The sequence below is a fragment of the Sciurus vulgaris genome (assembly GCF_902686455.1).
Source record: "Sciurus vulgaris genome assembly, chromosome: 5".
Classification (NCBI taxonomy): Eukaryota; Metazoa; Chordata; class Mammalia; order Rodentia; family Sciuridae; genus Sciurus; species Sciurus vulgaris.
Genome location: NC_136465.1, coordinates 87,994,520 through 88,007,065, shown reverse-complemented (window position 1 = coordinate 88,007,065; position 12,546 = coordinate 87,994,520). Strand labels below are relative to the sequence as shown.

Sequence of the window (12,546 nt, the reverse complement as noted above, 5' to 3'; positions counted from 1 at the left end):
CAAATCTGAAACTAGTCCCTAGGGATTAATTACTATCTATCTTAGTTTCCTTTCCTCTGAAACTGAGAAGGGGGGAAATGGAAAGAACAGGGCTGGGTGTGTAGCTCAGTGGAAGAGTGCTTGCCTAGCATATGCAAGGCCTTGGGGTTTGATTCCCAGCACTGTAAAGAAAAAAAAGTAATGTGTGGCAACTTTAGGGAAAATTTATATATGAAAAAGTTTATTAGAAAAATAAACAACTTTAAATTACACAGTATTTTCTACTTCAAGACTGAAATAAAGCAGATATGCCTATGGATTAAATAAACATCTGATTTACAAAAATCTCATTTAGTCCTATTTTGTAAGACAAAATATAAAATACAAATGGTGAAATAATGGATTATTGTTAACTATTAAGAAATCCAACATAAAAGTTCCCATAAAACACCATTTGTGCATGTACCAAATATGGCAATATTTATTTTAAAGTATATTAAAAAGCTTTCACTAAATTTAATATAGCAGTTCATTATCAAAATCAGCATTATCATATTAAAATGCAAGTTCTGTTGTCTATTTTTTTAAAAAGCTGTCAACTAGAAAGTGATTAGCAAACTTTTTCTTAAAGGACCAGATAGTAAGTATTATAGGCTTGTAGGTACTATTGATCCCAATACTCAACTCTACCACTGCAGGAAGAAAGTATTTACAAACAACATGTAAATAAATGTTATGTACAACCTATAGATTGTAGTTTGCCCAATACTAAACTACGCATACATTTTGAGTGACAGTGATTATTTCAGGAATTATATTATAAATATGAACAATTTAGATGACATTAATAAATGTACATTACAGAGTAAAATGTTCACTTACTTTCCAGTCACAATTGAACGTGTCTGCATATATGTACACATACAAGTCACAAAATTCATTTTAATTCCACATTCTTTTTGGTTTGGTGCTAAAAATAGTGTCAGATAAGCAGTAAAAGAATCGTGAGTGAGTACTCAGAGGCTAATCAATAACTATGAAATTTGATTTTAACATCTATTTCTACACAATGAAAAAAACTAATTTATTCACTGTGGCCCTAAAGAAAATATTGAATGAATATTTTCAAATGTTATTTTAAAAATTTAATTGAATTGCTACAATTTGAAGCTAAATGTGATTTGCTTTTGTTTTATTAGAAAAAATACTCAAGCAAGGTCTACAATCATCGGTCAATTAAGAATGACTTACAAGAACATGAGGCAATAAAATAAAAATACAGGTACAAACTATATATCTGAAACATTTCTATTTGGCAATTTTTTAACAAATCAAAATTTTAAAAAAAAACAAAGATTGCAGATTACTTCGCAGATATAGAATAAAGCAATTGATGAAGTGCTTAAGCAAAAGAAAACAAAAAATAGAAAGAAAACACACTGCTTTTCTTTTCCTTTTAAAAATAAAATCACATTTGCTACAGATCATATGGATAATACCCTTATTAAACAACCTTTCCAGAATGTCTTATAGTAACAGTGCTTTTATTTGCACTTCATTAATTTTATATGACTCATTTCATGAATATAGCTCTTTACCCCACTGTTAACGAATAAAGTCTCCCATAATTTTTATTATTTTTTATTTTTAAAGCAAACAAGAAATGATTTATGCATCATGGAACCTTTCCCATTTTGGAACCAAAGGCTTAATTCTATATTTTTGTCTATTCTTTCTTTAAAAAATTTTGTAAAAACTGCTGGTTTTTATATCACTGTAGTAAAGTGAAAACTCCTTAATCAGGAGTATTTTCTGCAGTTTGACTGCATATAACCACATACTTTACAATATGTCCTTCCTACAGTAAGGAAATTGATTTCACGGTAACTGTCAGAAATGAATGCCATAATTCTATTATGGGTATAGGTCCTCCCTCAAAGACTTTCTGGAAGGATGTTCAATGTGTTTTGTTCTTATAGATATTAACAGTAGTACATAGTCCCTTAAGTCTGCAAAAGACATTTATTGTTAAAGAAGGTGCTTTATTAACAATTCCTCTGGCAGCACTAGTGAATTACAATATCCTTCAATATTATTTCTACCATAATATATACATTTAACTTTCATGCCTCTAGAAAAACATCTACAGTACATTTCATAATATAAAAATATATTACAAATCTGCTGAATTATTTACAAGCAATGTTCTATTATTTCTATGCAACATTTGTTTGATACAATACTAACAAGTTACACATATTTCCATTTCTGTAAGTTAAAAAAAATTCCATATGGCTTCTTGCTAACCAAGCAAGAAAGTGATTTTATTTTCCTTTTCAAAACCAACTTTGGTGCATAAAGGATTCAGTTTGAAGATACTCTTAAAAAAAATACAATTTTTCTTATATTAAGAAAAAACAACTCAAAAACTAAAAATGCTTTCCTCAGAAAAAAAAAATTAGAGTCATATAGGTTAAATGAAATACGAAGATTATTCAAATTTGAAAGAGAGGTTTTTCAAAAACCGTTAACAGATTAGTTATATAGGTAAATATTAACATACTGTACTCCATGAGAAAACCCTAGTCCTGAAAAGGGAGCCACCAGACATACTGCAACACTCTTTAACAGTAATTTTCAGCCCTAATTCGAAAGACGAATTTTTAGTTGATTGCAAATGTCGTTCACTGTTTGCTTAAATACAAATTGAACACTTTTCTTATCAGAGTTCTGCAAAAGAACACAAATGGCAACCAATCACATCTATTTATCATAATTGAAAGGTTAATTATCTCTTGATTATTTCACTCTAAATATTTCCTAATATGACTTCAAATCAATGGACACTGTCAAGATAAATATTCTTACAGTGTTTTTGGTATTTGTAAGGGCACAAGTTATAATTGTTTTTCTTTCCAATAAAACTATTGTAATCACTAGAGGGAAGAAAAAAAAGCTTAAAGCAGCAAGCATGCAAAGCCTTTAAGAAGCTGTTCCACTACGTTGCCAGAAGAGTGTTTGCTCAGTCTCCCACAGTACCATTCCATGAAAATGTGGATATACAGTAATATATTAATATATTCCACAGAAGAGCCTACTTCATTCACAGAATGTTTACACTAAGCATAAATATTATTCTAAATACTGGATTTAAAAAAAAAAAAAAAAAAAAAAAAGAGGAAGGGGGTTGACTCTAATGTGCAACTTTTCCTAAACCCATTGTCAGTGACTAAGACTGCAGGTGTCCCCGCTTGTTTGCTTTTTATGTATTTATTTATTTTTTACCTCTTCAACCTCTTCTGCGGCATTGTTCTAGAAAAAGAGAAAAAGGAAATTTTCTTTTATTCAACTGAATCAAATACACTGAGTAGTTCAAAAGAGACATTAAAAATATCTGTAAGATATAAGGCAATGTGAACATAGATAATCATTAAAAGTTATTTCCAAACTTGTCTTTCTACATATTTGTCAAGAACTGTGTACACTTAAGAGAGATAAATAACAAATATCACACAGTCAGGAAAAAAAGTTATTTTCCCATGGTGGCACACACATGTATTTCCAGCTACAATGAAAGCTGAAGCAGGAGGATCATTTGAACCCAAGAGTTTTGAGGTCAGCCTGGGCAATGATAGCAAAACCTGTCTTTAAAAATTAAAAAGAGAAAGAAATGGGCCAATTATTTCCAAAATATCTGCATATGATGGAAACAAATTTAGTTACATAAGACAGCTTTTCAGTAATTCTTTTTTATATATCCTGCTAAAAAGAATTCTAACACAGGGGCTTTAATCAACTACTACTTTTTTAAAAGTGATGTTTAAATCCCAAATAAAAGTGTTCTTTTTGAACCCATTTTGAGGTTATACATATTTTTGGAAGATTTATCATACTTTTATTTGTCCTAACCAAGTTTGGATAAATTTAGGCAATGATGCTAGTCCAGGGCAACGAGGGGCTTCTGTGACTCTACACAACTTTAATAGAAGAAAAAAATTTTAGTCAAAATTAAATCTTAAGATTTTTAGGGTAGATTTAGGAAAAATTAAATCCATAGAAGCATCTAATATGTCTAAAGAACATTCTCATTTCCTACGAATTAAGAACTATAGAATCACACCTTGAGAACATCAATTAAGAGTACTATGTACTTTTGAACATCAATTCTAAACTTGTATGACATCTTGCTAAGTCATTTTTAATAAAGTGTTTAAATTGCTTCCTATATAACATGAGAGCAACAACAACAACAAAAAAAATAAGCTGACTTGGTGAGAAAGGAAGAAGCAGGGAAAGGGAGAAGTGCAATACAGGGTTGTAATCACAGATCAGTATTAATTATAACCCATAAGATTAAACAGAAATTCTAAATTAGGTACTAGTAAATAAAGAATACTCAATTATTTTCCTTACAGAAGGGCAAATTTTAACTTTTCCATATTTTAGTAGTAGATTTCTCCATACTATTTACAGTGAATTTCCCTCTTCCTGATAATCTACCACATCATTCACAGAACAAATTCCACGGCACTCAGTGCCTTTGCCAAAGGATGTAATTTTTTTTTTAAATTTTTGTTACTAGAAAAAACTCAAGTTTCAATGTTACCACGTGGCTAGTCATATTATGTTAGAATTTCTCTCTCAGAATGATGTCTCAAATTATAGGAATCTTGTTACAGATACATTCCAAAAAGTTGAATCACAGAATTAACAGAACCTTTGAATGTTGGATTACTATAAAATTAGCTAACATCATGATAGTTAAAATCTACATTTGAGGATCACCAATTATCATGTTACCTTATTCAAGTCCAAACTAATCCTATGCAAAATTCATATTCCATTAAAATTTCATTAGAAAATAAAGTTCTTTCATTGAGTGCCTTTTAAAAACTACTTTTAAGCATTTTTACTTTTTAAATCACCCTAGAATATGTCATTTGGATAGACACAATAAGGAATTCAGCCTTACATACCATCTATGTAACCTTCAGCATTTGAACTAGTTAAACTCTTGTCTCAGTTTTCCAATCTATAAAACAGATAGTAACACCTACTTCAAAGAGCCAATGTAAGGATGAAGTATATGTCCATAAAAGCATCTAGCAAAGTGACTCAGCACATAGCAATGTTGGTCTCTTCTCCTCCCCTCACCCATACCTTCATTAGCACAACACACTAAAACAAAGTTCAAGTCAGAAAAATGATTAGAAATGTGAATATTGAGCTGCTCTTAACAAACAATAATGTTTAAATTGCTCTTTTGAAGTTTGAGAAAAGTTTAAATAAAATTTAAAAAAAATATTCAACCAGCTGGGCATCCTCGTACAGATCTTTATTCCCAGCAGCTCAGGAGGCTGAGGCAGGAGGATCACAAGTTCGAGGCCAGCCTTAGCAATTTAGTGAGGCCCTAAGCAACTTAGACCCTGTTTCAAACTAAAAAATGTCCAAAAAGAAAAGTGGGGGGTGGGGGATTTTGCTGGGGATGTGGCTCAGTGGTTGAGAACTCCTGGGTTCAATTCCTGGCACCCCCCTCAAAAATCAACCAGTTATGGTATTTAGGACACATGATATTTTTCCAGGTCCAAAAAAAGTCTGATAATATATAAATGATTACATATTTAAGCAAAAGGCACTTAATTGTAAATTTGCATATTATAAGCTAATCTATTTAAATCTGGAATTAAACAGACATATAAATTTTACCAGAATATTGTCTTTCTGGATTTTATAATTCATATTTTTGTAATTCATATTTTTATGATTCATATTAATAATTCATAATTCTATAATTCATAACTTATGATGTGATTTCCACATAAAAAAGCACTAGATGTCAGTAGCAGTGGTGCACACCTTTCAGTGATTTGGGAGGCTGAGGCAGGAGAATTACACGTTAGAGACCAACTTTCAGCAACTTGGTGAGGGCCTGTCTCAAAATTTAAAAAAATAAAATAAAGTGTGTGTGTGGAGTGGGGTACTGCATGGACCTAGGGATGTAACTCAGTGTTAGAGTACCCCTGGGTTCAAGTCTCAGTATCTACCACCCAACACATACGCGCACACACACACACACACACACCAAAACAACAACAACAACAACAACACCAGAAAGAAAGGTATGCTGGTACTGAAATTCAGGACAAGGCCAGGAGTGGTGGTACATGCCTATAACCTCAGTGACTGAGGCAGGAGAATCACAAGTTCAAGTTCAGTCTTGGAAACTGAGAACACCCTATCTCAAGATAAAAATGTAAAAAGTGTTGGGGTGTAGCTCAGCAGCAAAGCTCAGCAGTAAAGTGCCCCTGGGTGAAATCCCTAGCACCATTGAAAAAGGAAGGAAGGGGGAAAAAAAAAAAAAAAATAGCATATAATCCAAAATACTTTGAAATCCGAAATCTTCTGAGTACCAACATGATTCTCAAAATTTCTGGATTTTGGAACATATCAATTTTAGATTTTCAGATTAGATATACTCAGTTGGTATTATCGATACAAATATTCCAAAATTGAATAAACAAAACACAAACTCTGAAATCTCAAACACTTCTGGTGTAAGTATTCTGAATAAAAGATATTCAATCTGTGGTTAAAACTAAGTCCTACACCAATATGCCTATAATCCAGCAGCTTGGGAGGGAGGGGCAGGAGAATCAAAAGCTAGTCTCAGCAATTTAGTAAGGCCCTAAAGCAACTTGGCAAGACCCTGTCTCAAAATAAAAAATAAAAAGATCTGTGGATGTGGCTTAGTAGTTAAGCACCCCTGGGTTAAATATCTGGTCCCAAAAAGAAAAAAAAAAAAAAAAAATCCTAACTTAACCACCAAAATTTAGCAAGATTTAAGATTACAATCCAAAAAATAAAGCATAAATAAATAAATTACCTGTATATGTTTGGGTCCAAAAGCAAGGCAGTATCTTTGGGTAACTTTGATAAATGAACTACTTTCGTTTTTAATTGATGTCGTTCACTTTCATTCACCCATACATCTGGCAGACTGTTAAAAAAAAAAAAAAAAAAAGTTAACAATAAAAATTAAAGTATTTTATCCTTCAGATGCCTTCACATTCTCCGGCCTTTTCTGCTGTTCTAATAGGGCCACCTACATTATCAACTTTTCCAGAAGTCAAAGAAGCTCAGTCATCAACACGGTAGCAAGACATGGAGTTTCATATTTAAAAAAAAATACAACAACAAAACCAACACCACTAAATTTTAAAAATGAACTTAGGTATGAATAAGGAATTTTTGGTGGCAAAGTCATAACAGTGCCTGGCTTTAACTCAGTACATAATTCATTCTTGAGTTTGACTCTATTGGAATCTGACAGCAAGTTTCTTCATTCTTAAGGAAAATCCCACAAGACCTAATTCCACTTAAAAGGAAAGAAAAATATATGTAAGTGACCAAAATTTGATTTCAAAGAATTTAATCCTACAAAAAAAAAATTAAGAAAGCATTTTGATATATTTTCCAAAATACCAGGAATACATAGACATTCAGAAGTCATCATTTTGTGGGTGTGGGTGTGGGGGGGGGGGGGGGGGGGTTATTTAGGGGCTTTTTGGTGCTACTGCTCAAACCCAGGACTTCCCATATACTGGGTGAGTGTTAATAGGTATTTTTTTTCCAAAGAAATATATTTCTAACCTTAATATATTAAAAAAAAAAACTCAACCAATATGAAGCAGATGAACATTCATTAGGGATAAAAGGAATGGGAGAGATAGAGGACACGAGCCATCAATTTGCTAAAGAGAAGTAGAGTTTATAAATTATATTATTTATAATCAAAAGAATACCAAATATAAAAGGGAATGATTACAGACAGTACTGAGAGTTGGGGTGTGGCTCAGTGGTTAGAACATTAGCAAGGTTCTAGGTCTGACGCCCAGGAACAAAAAATACGGAGAGCCAGTATTGATAATAAGCCAGAGTAATAAGCTCACTAATACAGCAGGGGAATTACAAACCACTACCTGTTTTCAGAGGGGGCAATTTCTATTTAAAAACCCTTAATATTTTGCATTATTTATAACATTAAAAGATTTTCATATCTTTCTTTTTAGAAGCTAAAAATGATTAATGTCAATATTCAGTAAAAAAAAAAAAAAAAAAGGAGTTAATTAAATAAATAGCATGTCCACAAAACCAATACAGGGTGTGGGTGTGGGTGTATGTAGGGCAACAGAACAAGAGAGAACTGTGAAAAATGTTTTCCACAGAATTCAAAAGTTAAACAGACTTGCAAATTAAATTTACACTGTAAATTTACAAATCTATTTAAAAACTCTTTATTCATATTACGCTCATATTAACATCTCCTGAGAAGTGAGTTGAAAAACATTGCAGAAAAAAATAACAAGGGCAAATATTAGCCACGTACTGTTAATAACTGAAGTAAGCATACATAATAAAATTCCCTTCATTTAAATTTATCCTACTCTGGATGCTCATCAGTTTTGTCCAAAATTTTGATACACTTTCACTACCTTTTGTAACAAAATTTTAACACAAACATAAAAGGAAATTTATAAACTTGGAATCATATAGATAAGGAATACTCTAGATGGATAATAAAGCTCAAAGAAAAATGTAATCACCAGTTAGAATATTGGACTAAAGTTTTTCTTTTCTTTTTTTCTTTTGGGCGCGGGGGTGGGTACCAGGGGACTGAACCCAGGGACACTTAACCACTGAGTCACATCCCCAGCCCATTTTATTTTTTATTTTGAGACGGGATCTCGCAAAGTTGCTCAAAGCCTCACTAAATTGTCAAGACTGGCTTGGAACTTATGATCCTCCTGCCTCAGTTTCCCGAGCCACTGAGATTAGAGGCGTGTACCACTGCACCCTGCAGACAGTAGTTCGCCTATAAAATATTATGTGCTGGAAGACATTTAGAAATTTTATAACTACATAATTTATACAAAAGCATGACTAAGGCTTCTTCCATACTACTTGGAGGTTATTAAAATTCCTAATAATCAAATCCTAAAAATCATTAACCTGATTTTATTGAAAACAACAAAAAGTCAAGGTTTTGAAGCTTATATAACTTGAGCCATGTACTTATATACCTTTCAGATTATCTCTTTAATCCTGATAACCTTACAACACCATACAGTTTGGTTCCTTTAAATCTTTTTAATAAGCCAAGTAATTTTTGTGCTTCAGATTTTAATAAAGTGGGGCATGGTGGCGCATGCCTGTAATTCAACAACTTGGGAGGCTGCAACACAAGGATCACAAATTCAAAAGCCCAGTCTCAGCAACTTAGCAATGTTCTGAGTAACTTAGCAAGATCCTGTCTCAAAAAAAAAAAAAAAAAGAAGGGCTGGGGATGTGGCTTAATGGTTAAGTGTCCCTGGGTTCAATCCCCAGTACCAAAAAAAGACATTAATGAAAGTATAATATAGATCTATTAGTTACAAATAGCATTTCAAATACTTACATGTCTTCAGGCATCCAATGAAGCAAAAGTTTTATCTTTCCAGAATCCTCTTTTCTCTTAGCTATTACCTAGTAATGATATGAAAAGAAATCATAAAATAAGTTGTAAAACATTGTTCTCCTGACCTGTTAAAAAGCACTTTTGCCCCCATTCAAGAACTTTAAATGTCCATACCCTACACAAGATACTCTTGCCACAATATCTTATCATTTTTGGCACTCAAATCTGTCTTTCCCACAAGACTGAAACTTCTAAGACACAGGAATCTCATCCTATAGACTTTGGTATCATACTACCTATAGCAGTAGCAGTGTTATTATAAAATGAATTAACTAAACTTCTGGAAATCTATCCTAAAGAAATAAGCCTGAATTTACAAAAAAGCTTATGCTTAAAGATATTCATGTTACAATGAAAACCTTAGGGCATTTCTGGCCCCCAAAAGGTTAAACAAATATCCGATTTATAGACCTAGTAGTTACATACTTTTTATTATCCATTATGACCTCCATCCAAGCCACCATAACCTAAGTTCAGGTTTTCAATCTTCTGAACTTCTTTCAAGTTCCCAAAACCATTCTCCACTGAGTTCCCAGAGTGCTTGTTCCAAAGCACAGATTCAACAGTACTGCTTGCCTGACTAGAACTTTTCTAAGGTTCCCCTGAGCACTTTAGCACAAGGTCCATCTTATGATGTGCAAAATTCTTCAGGATCTGGCTTGTCAAGCCTCATTTATTCTTTGGTTTTCATTTTACATTTTTCTGCCTTGAACTTCTTCAACCTCATATGAAGGAGAAACAATGAGACTTATAAAAGAAACTTTCTGATTTCTGACCTCTAACTTTTCAGATCAGACCCTAGGCACAAGGCAGTGAAGCACACCAAAATTCCACTCTAGTAAAATTAGGAGCTTGCTCATATGAAAACTGAATTCACAGCTTTTGGAAAACTTGCTAAAGACAGTCTCCAAAAAGACAAGCATGTGCTCTAGAATTACAGTAAAAAGAATGAAAATAAAAAGTCTTAAAATATCTCAAAGATCTGCATATATGGGTATCTCTAATGGCTTTTAATTGTCTATGAATTCTGGCTCCACTACAAATATACAGAAACTGTAAACTACTAGATTATATATACATTACAAATGTATCTTACTGAAGAAATTTAACTAGAGATCATCTAGATTCACTTACATATTAAGCTAAAATGTTTAAAGCATATATAATTTTGGGAGGGAGAAAAGATACTAGGATCTGATTATACTGCCCAGATTTGCATCAAACTTTCAAACCTCCTGCTTCAGTCTCTCAAGTAGCTGGGATTATAGGACATGGAATACTACAGCGGGCTTATGGTTCATTTTTTGATGACAAACTTTAACTTAGGTGATTAATGAAAGCTCAATTGCTCTTCAGCTTTAACCTTATCAAATCTATCAAATGATAGCTTAAGCTGAACAAAAAGACCTAGAACAGTGCCTGGAAAACTATATTACCATATATTACCAGAGTCTGAAAATTAAGGTAATGCTTAAATAAAATAACAGGACTAGGAAAACAGTTCCGTGGTAGAGCACTTGCCTAACATTCACAAGGCCCTTGGTTTCATCCCCAGTACCACAAACAAAATAAAAATCAATCAAATTTATATTATAGCAGTTATAATTTCCACATTAACAAAATTAGGCTTAATGTTTTAATTATCTCAATCTCAAAAAAATTTTTTTAACAAGTTTTGTTTCAACCCCGAATATTACGTCATTCTGTAAATATATTAGAACTGAGTAAAAACAGAACTTCAAACAAAAATATAACACTTGCTCTACTATATAAAAACCTGTAGTTAAATAAACACCCTTATTGTAGACTTGACAATGAAATTAACTAAAAAGCTCAAGAACAGACTTGGAGGTGCTAAAACAAAATACTACTACCACAAGCCAGGCACAATGGTGCAAACCTTTAATCCCAGTACCTCAGGAGGCTGACACAGGAGAATTCCAAGTATGAGACCAGCCTCAGCAATTTAGCAAGACCCTGCTCAAAACAAAAATTAAACAGAAATGGAGATGTAGCTCAGTGGTAGAATGCCCCTGGTTTCAATACTCAGTACTGCTAAATAAATAAACCACCACAATGAAGTAAGATAGATAAACAATGCTAGTCAATCAAGTATCATAAGTCTACTGACTGGTAACTAGGATTCTGCTGACCTCTTCTGGAGAAGGCACAAAAGAAAATGTTCTAATTAAGGAAATAAGGCACATTAGACAAATTACACACATACCATTCTTTTGCAACCTGTTTCATTATTAGTATGATTATTTCATATAAAAGTTAATTTGATGACAAGGAAATTTAAAGCTGCCTTAAGTATGGAACTTTCTGACAACTAACAGAAGTGATTCTGCTTAACATATACTACTGCCATCAAAACCTTACTATCATAGAACTGTGAAAAGCACCTAGCTCCTTTCTTTTCTATTGTGTCCCAGGAAGACCTTGCCTCAATAGATGTTGTCCTCCTTCCACTTTCCTTCCCCAGCAAAAATTGTTCTTCAGAATACACTCTACCTTTTTGACTTTTCCTCAGCCAAGGTAATTCTGCCTCCTGTCACTTACGGGTTCACATCACTCATTCCTCAGTTTTCAAACCATCACATAAATAAGTATTACGGCTTCAAGTTCTCCCAAAGGGTTTCTACAGCCAGAAAACTTTCCATCCTCATAGACTTACATGGGCCGCATGAAAATTTATTTTCTTTCTAGATCATAATATCATCCCCACTATTTTATTTACTTCATTTTACCTGATTGGGGCAGGGGGCATCTGTAGTCCTCCCATGGTGAATGCAAAGGACTATTTTAATGGAAGCATATGAAAGTTGATGGGTTGGTACTTCACTTTTTAATCATAGCTTTATTTATCACCATCAACACCTTATTTGTGGATACTTCTTCATTACTAGACCACCATTTCATCAGATCTATGGCCCTTTATTTAGATCATTAAGTATTTAGAAAACCCTAAAAACCTCAGTCCTTTTACTACTTTATTTTTTCTATTTACACTGAGTTTTTAGGTGATATCATCCGGTCTGACACTATAAATA

General features: G+C 32.9%; 1 protein-coding gene across 3 annotated transcripts in view; it reads right to left on the bottom strand.

Annotated features, from left to right (window-relative positions):
• Positions 1–200: 200 nt before the first annotated feature.
• The window catches only part of AEBP2 (AE binding protein 2), a 75,704-nt gene continuing 63,358 nt past the window's right edge, over positions 201–12,546 (bottom strand). For all 3 annotated transcript variants that reach the window (XM_079141504.1, XM_079141503.1, XM_079141505.1), the window contains 4 exons: positions 9,434–9,501; positions 6,863–6,976; positions 3,265–3,291; positions 201–2,709 (listed from right to left, as the gene is read on the bottom strand). In XM_079141504.1, the coding sequence (XP_078997630.1) occupies positions 2,664–2,709; positions 3,265–3,291; positions 6,863–6,976; positions 9,434–9,501 (255 nt within the window). In that variant the 3' untranslated portion in view covers positions 201–2,663. The remainder of the gene's footprint in view (positions 2,710–3,264; positions 3,292–6,862; positions 6,977–9,433; positions 9,502–12,546) is intronic.